The sequence below is a fragment of the Talpa europaea genome, assembly GCF_964194135.1.
Source record: "Talpa europaea genome assembly, chromosome: 11".
NCBI lineage: Eukaryota > Metazoa > Chordata > Mammalia > Eulipotyphla > Talpidae > Talpa > Talpa europaea.
In genome coordinates, this window is record NC_140078.1 from 12,895,374 (window position 1) to 12,902,247 (window position 6,874).

The following is a 6,874-nucleotide window of genomic DNA, read 5'->3' on the forward strand; positions in this document are numbered from 1 at the left end:
ATCCGCGCAGAGCCCGCCCCCCGCCCCCCGCCCCCCGCCCCCCGCCCCCCGCCCCCCGCCGCGGCCCCAGCCGCGAGCAGCGCCGGCCACTCCGCGGGACGCAGCCGCTGCGCAGCGCGGGCGGGCGGGCGGGCGAGCTCCGGGGGCGCGGGGGCGAGCGGCGGGGCGGCCGGAGACGCCCGCGGGGTGCCCCGCGCGCCAGGTGGAGCCCGGGGCGGCGATGGGCCGCCGCCGCCTGCCGGTCTGGCTGTGCGCCGTCGCGGCGCTGCTCTCGGGGACGCAGGCCAGAGGCACCCCGTTCCCCGCGCGGCCCGCGCCGCCCGGCGCCCCCCGCTACAGCCTCTACGCGCCGGGATGGCGCCCGCGGCCGCGCCCGGGGCCGCACAAGTAAGCGCGGGCGGGGGGCGGGGGGCGGGGGGCTGCGGGCGGGGCGCGCCGCTCCCACCTGCCCGGGCGCGCGCGGGGGCGTCGAGGCGCCGGGCACCCGAGGCCGCGGCGCGAGGGGGCGGCCCCGGCCGAACCCCCACCGGGCTGGGCGCCCCGCGCCCCGGGAGGCTGCGGGGCTGGCGAGGGAAAATGAGCCGAGGGGGCCTGGCGCGGCGGCGGGGATCCTGGCAGTGCCCGCGGAAACCTTTCCAGCGAAGTAACATTTTCCAGCTGCGCTTGTGCAAACTCGGGCGCAGCGGACCAGGTGGAGGGGCAGGAGGAGGGCAGTTGGCTCGGGGAGCACGCGCCGCGCCTGGGCCTCCCATCTCCCCCCTGCCCCACCAAGCCAGGTGAGAGGTGGAGCCATGCGCCCCGCGACCCGCCCCCTCTCGCGGTCAGCCTGGTGCCTGCACCCCGCTGGGAGCCCCAGCTTCTGGGCTGCAGAGCTGGTAGGGTTGCTGGGTCCTGGCCCGTGCCGCGGCTCCAGAGCGCAGTGGTAGTCTAGCCGCAGCTTCTGGCCTTCAGGAGACATGGCTGGCTAACCGGCCTGCAGGTGAGCTAAGGTTTCTGCTTGGGATGCGAGCTCAGTTTGAACTCTCTGAATTTGAGAGGTGCTAAAGGAGGAGAGGCCCGCCCACCCTAGTGACTGAGCCTGGAGCTGGGCACATCAGAGCAGGCTTCCTGGTGGAGGTGATGCAAGAAGTGATAAGGGAGTGAGGAAATTGCTTGAGGGCAGGGGTCAGAATACTGCAAGGTGGGATGCATTTCCTCAGGAATCAGGGTAGGAAGGGAAAAGTGTGGTTAAAAGGCATTTGGGGGGCCTCCCTGGTGGCGCAGGGGGTTAAGACACAACCTATGAAGCTGTCCGCAGCCACTGCAGTACCAGTTCAATCCCCGGCCAGGGAGCAACCCACATGGCGCAGCAGACCTCTCCTGTCTCGCCCGCTGCTCCCCTCAGCAGTGTATTTTGTCAGTCTGCTGTTCTGTTCCCTGCTCTATTTCTGGTGAATCCTCTCAATCCCCTCCACCTCTGGTCTGTACCCCAGTTCTTGTATGCATAAATAAATAAATCTTAATGAAAAAAGGCATTTGGGCAGGAAGTTGGGATATCAGAATCCTGTAAGACCAAGAGAAGGAGTTGAGAGGTAGCAAAGTCGTTGGTGAAGGGTGGAGGTTGTGGCAAGGCCTTTGAGAGGGAATCTAGGTGGGCACCTTCTCCAGGCATGGAGGCAGAGGAGAGCCCACAGGTGGAGCAGCCACATCTGGCTCCTGGCTTAGTACAGAACTTAGCCCAGTGATCAATCCATTTGGGAAACTGGAATCAGGGGCCATCAGTAGGGCTGCCAGGGAACCAGCCTCCCGGGAACAAGAAGAAGGGACCAGAGAAAGCTAGGGATCTGGTCCCCTGCTGAGGTCCGCAGGTAGGGGATGGCGTAGGTGCCTAGGTAGGCCGGCTGTCCCGGGCTAGCTCTTCTAAGCATGCCATTCTCCCTTGCAGGGCCCTCTGCGCCTACGTGGTACACAGGAACGTGACCTGTGTCCTACAGGAGGGAGCGGAGAGCTACATAAAGGCCGAGTACCGGCAGTGTGGATGGGGGCCCAAGTGCCCTGGGACAGTCACGTGAGTGCCCCCACCCCCCGACTCTGGACCCCTGGGCACGATCCCAGGCCTGCCTGTGAGTAGCAGCCAAGTCCACAAGAGGCTGTAACTCCTTGGACTCCCAAGAGCCTACCCAGCCCCCACACAACCAAATGGAGGAGGCCAGGTTGGGGTCCAGGAGCTCAAGGGAACCAGAGGAGGGTTCCTAGGGGAGAGGGCGCATGAAGCAAGGAACAACAGAGATGAAGCTGGGGGTGGAGGGGCAGGATGGGAAGGAGAGAGCAGAGGACCATAGTGACAACGGTTGATTCGAAAGGGACCCTGGGCAGACCCAGGGAGGGCTGTAGTGACCAGTGGGAGGTGTGAGGGGTGAGGGCTTGAAGCCAGATTGCTGGGGCTTAGGCCAGACAGATGGGGCTATGTGGAGACCTGTGGTATTACACACAGGTGTGATGCACAGGCCTGTACTTGGAGAAGTTCAAATGCATGTCTGAAAACAAGCCTGTTGGCTCCAATGTGTCAGTGGGTGAACAGGTACACAGCTGAACAGGTGACCCTAGAGCGGAATTTTTGATGACACTGTGAGCTAAAGGGGTCGAACTGGGCTTGAGATGTTTGAGGCTAAATCCTTTCTGGCTTTCTCCCCAAGCAGGATGGGTGGGGCTCCACCTACACCTTCCCCTGGCAAGTCTCTGAACTCTAGGGGGCCTGCCACCACCCCCACAGCCATCACCTTCAACACAGAAAAGGGAAAAACCCTGGGGGCGGTGTGGATATGGAGAAACAAGACCTTTTGCAAGTGTCTAAGAGGGTTCTGAAAACCAGCCAGGGGCGAGGTCACTTGCCAGCGGGCAGGAGCCTCAGCCCACAGGTACAGTCCCGCCCTCTCCCACACCCTGGTCCAGGTACCGCACAGTGCTCAGACCCAAATACAAGGTCGGCTACAAGACAGTGACAGATCTCGCCTGGCGTTGCTGCCCGGGCCTTGCTGGAGAAGGCTGCCCTGAGCATCTCACGGACCACGGGGTGACCCCACCCCAGCTGGAGCCTGAGCCCCAGATTCCGTCAGGACAGCTGGACCCAGGCCCCAGGCCTGCTCCTTCTAGCAGAATGCTTCCCGGCCCCCACGGTGAGTCTGCCCATGGAGACCCTAGCAAGGTGATCAGGATTCTTGGGGAAGGGAAGAAAGGGAAGGGAAGGAAGGGGCTCATCCAGACTGGCTGAGCTCTGGCAGAGGAGGCATCTCATGCTGGGTGTGAGGGTGAGCCCCAGGAGCCACTCCCAAAGCTGAGGGAGCTACGCCCAGCAAGAAGGGCAGTAGAGAGCAGAAAATCTCCCGGGTGGCCTGGCAACAGGACAAGCTGCAGGAGTCACACCCCTGGGTGTCTCTTCTTTCCCAGGAAGGAGAGGCCCGGGGCTGATAGGTGAGCGGCTGGAACGCCTGGAGGGTGATGTCCAGCGCCTGGCACAAGCATATGGTGCCCTCAGTGGCCTGGTGGCCAGCCATGAAGACCCCAACAGGATGACGGGTAGCCCCAGGGCTCCTGCTACCCCTGTAGGCTTCGGAGTCATCCCAGAGGGGTTTGTGCACCCTGGAGACAGGGCTGGAGGGCCACTTACACCTCCTCTGGATGAGATCTTGAGCAAGGTGACAGAGGTGAGCGACACACTCCAGACCAAGGTGCAGCTGCTGAACGAGGTGCACGGGCTGGCCCTGGACCACGAGGCCCACCTGCAGCGACTGCGGGAGGCTCCCCCATCTCCACTCACCTCCCTGGCACTGCTGGATGAATACGTGGACCAGCGGCTGCACAGACTCTGGGGGAGCCTCCTGGATGGCTTCGAGCAGAAGCTGCAAGATGTGCAGAGTGTGTGTGACCTGCGTGTGCAGGAGGTGCGGCAGCAGTGTGAGGAGGGCCAGGCGGCCAGCCGGAGGCTGCACCAGAGCCTGGATGGCCGGGAGCTGGCCCTGCGCCGGGAGCTGTCCCAGCTGGGTAGCCAGCTGCAGGGCCTGAGCGTGGCTGGCGGGGGCAGCTGCTGCAGCCAGGTGGCCTTGATCAGTGCCCGCGTGGACAGCCTGGAAAGGAACCTGCAGGCTGTTGAGACACAAAGGGGTCACGGCCCCCCCACCAGCGATGAGCTCACACAACTTTCCGCCGCCATGCTAGACGGGGGTGTGGATGGACTGCTCGAAGGCCTGGAGACCCTCAATGGGACAGAGAGTCAGGGGAGGGGCTGCTGCCTGGGGGTGGAGGAGGAGGGGTGGGGAGTGGGCGGCTTCACAACCACGTTGGAAGAGCGCGTGCAGAACCTAGAGGAACGCTTGGTGACACTGGCCAGGGAGCTGGACCTTGACAGCACCCCCCCAGGTGGGGCAGCAGGGCCCCTTGTGCAGACAGAGCTGGCCATCTTGGAACAACGGCTCGTTTCCCTGGAGACCTCGTGCACTCCCAGCACCACCTCAGCCGTCCTGGACAATCTCGTGGCGGAGGTGAAGGCCTGGCAGGGCCAGAGCGAAGCGCTCTTACGCCAGGTGGCCAGCCACACCACGCTGCTCCAGCAGCTGAATGGCACCATGGCTGAGGTCCAGGGACAGCTGGCAGAAGCGACAGGCAGTGCACTCCAAGGCGAGATCACCCTGCTCAAGGTCAATCTGAACTCGGTAAGCAAGTCACTCACGGGCCTCAGTGACTCTGTCAGCCAGTATTCTGATGCCTTCCTGGCCGCCAACACATCCCTGGATGAGCGGGAACGCAAGGTGGAGGCCGAGGTCCATGCCATCCAGGAGCAGGTCAGCAGCCAGGGCTCGAGGCTCCGGGCTGGCAGCAGGCAGGTCCTGAGCCTGCGGGGGGAGCTGGAGCAGCTCAAGGCTGGTGTGGCCAGTGTGGCCGGAGGGCTAAGCCGCTGCCAGGACACAGCCGAGGAACTCCAGCATGTGGTGGGCCACTTTGACCAGAGGGTGGCACAGGTGGAGGGTGTGTGCGGGAGGCTGGGCCTGCTGGCTGAGGGCCTGGACAGCTTGCCCATGGAGTCACCGAGGCCCAGGGATGGCTTGTGGGGCCATGTGGACCAGCTGAATCGCACGCTGGCCCAGCATGCACAGGACATCGCCCGGCTCCGGGATGACCTGCTGCAGTGCCGGGCCCAGCTGGCTGAGCAGGTACAACGGGGGCAAGGTGACTAGGTGGGCCAGAAAGGACCCAATCCCCAGATCTCACCAACCCTGGGGACCTCACCCCAGAGCCCAGAACTTGCTTCCAGCCTCCTCTGGCCAGCGCAGGTGCCACTTTAGAGGCCACCGAAGGAAGAGTCTTGGTCCAGCTCCATGTGACTGTCCCAGCCACCAAAATCCACACTCAGTGCTCTATCAACTGGACAGTTCAGGATAACGTCAAGCCAAAGACGTCACACCTGAAGGCAGGGTGGCCCGGGGACCTCACAATCCCGTCTGCAGATGGCTCCAGCAGACATACCTGGACAAAGACCTGCAGGTGCAGTGACAGGGGTCTGTCACATCTCCCACTCCCCAGCCCCCGGGGCCTTTGGCTTCCCTCCCCGGCCATGTGGGTTAGGTTTCTGCAGGAAGGGGGTGCCTCCTGGCATTTCCTCACTCCAGGCAGCTTCACGGATATTATTTTTCAACCAAGGAACAGAGGTTTCCACTGCCTCACTGGTCCTTCAGGATGGAACAGAGGCACAGACTCAGCCCAGAGTACTCTTCATTCTTTTTGATCTTCCCCCAAGGTGAGAGCTTAGGCAGCTACAGAATCCCAGGGGAAGGGTTTGGGGCCAGGGGATTTGTTGATGTATCTTTTCCCCTACCTTCCCCCCAATGTTTTCAGGGCACTCTGGTATACACATGGTCTTCCCTTTCCATTTTGGGGAGTCCTCCTTGGGGTTAGGGCCTCTGTCCACAGTGTCCCTTCTATACGTCATGGCCTGCATGAGGCCAGACCTTGGCAGGAGACTGAAGGGGAAGGGCACCTGGCCTTGATCCCAACATCCCTGCAAAACCCCACCCAGCCAGGATGTTCTGGAAGTAGTGAGAAACTCAGGTACAACATCACCACGGGTCAGCCTGGAAACTGCCTGCGCAGTCCCCAGACCCATCTCTGCTGAGGATCCAGCCTCAGTTTCCCCCACAGCAGCATGTGGGTCCCTGTAGTCCTGCCTTCTGGTTGCTTGACATGTGGTATTCTGCCCTCCACTGTGGTGCTGTTGGGGGAGGGCAGCCCTGGATTAAAGCTTTTGACTCATCTAAGGACATTTTCTTTGCCAAAGACAGGAGGAGGGAAGGCTGGGAGGGGATCAGTCCCACTTCCACAGCTTTTGGGGCAAAAGCCTACTCAGCCATGTGGGCTAAAGCTGGGGAGGGTGGCAGGCAGGCCCCCACATGTCCTCGCAGGGTTGGAGCTGTATCCCCAGGGAGGTGCAGAGAGGACGAAGGGCAGTGGGTGGGTGCACCATGGTCCATCGGGAGCCCTACTCCCTTGGACCTTGCCCTGGCTTGGAATTCCCTAATGCCAGAGGGGCTCTGGAGGACTGGGGGTGGGCGTACAGCATGAACTGAGATGCCAGGGCACCCACAAGGGAGAGCAGTGCTGTCTGGCAGGCAGAGGCCAGGGCTATGTTAGGGTCTAACTTCAGAGGATATGGCCCAGACCCCCAGAGAGGGTGGGGGGACATTGTACTCCTCCCAGATGCTGCTCAATTCCTTCCTCCCTGTTGCTGCCCCACCCCTTCCCTGTACGGAGGGGCCTTGAGTCTCAGTGGGGCCTCCCTTATCTCTGTCCTGTGGCGAGTTGAACCAAGGTCCCAGGATGGCAGGGACAAAGGTGTCAAGGGCAG

At 62.6% G+C, this 6,874-nt stretch overlaps 1 protein-coding gene across 1 annotated transcript; it reads left to right on the forward strand.

Annotated features, from left to right (window-relative positions):
• Nucleotides 1-205: 205 nt before the first annotated feature.
• On the forward strand, nt 206-5,210 carry EMILIN3 (elastin microfibril interfacer 3; the record flags this gene model as incomplete). The annotated part of the gene is made up of 4 exons (XM_084247446.1): nt 206-387; nt 1,925-2,047; nt 2,932-3,155; nt 3,427-5,210. The coding sequence occupies exons 1-4, from the start codon at nt 221-223 to the stop codon at nt 5,208-5,210; spliced, it is 2,298 nt and encodes a 765-aa protein (XP_084103572.1). The 5' UTR covers nt 206-220.
• Between the last annotated feature and the right edge of the window lie 1,664 nt (nt 5,211-6,874).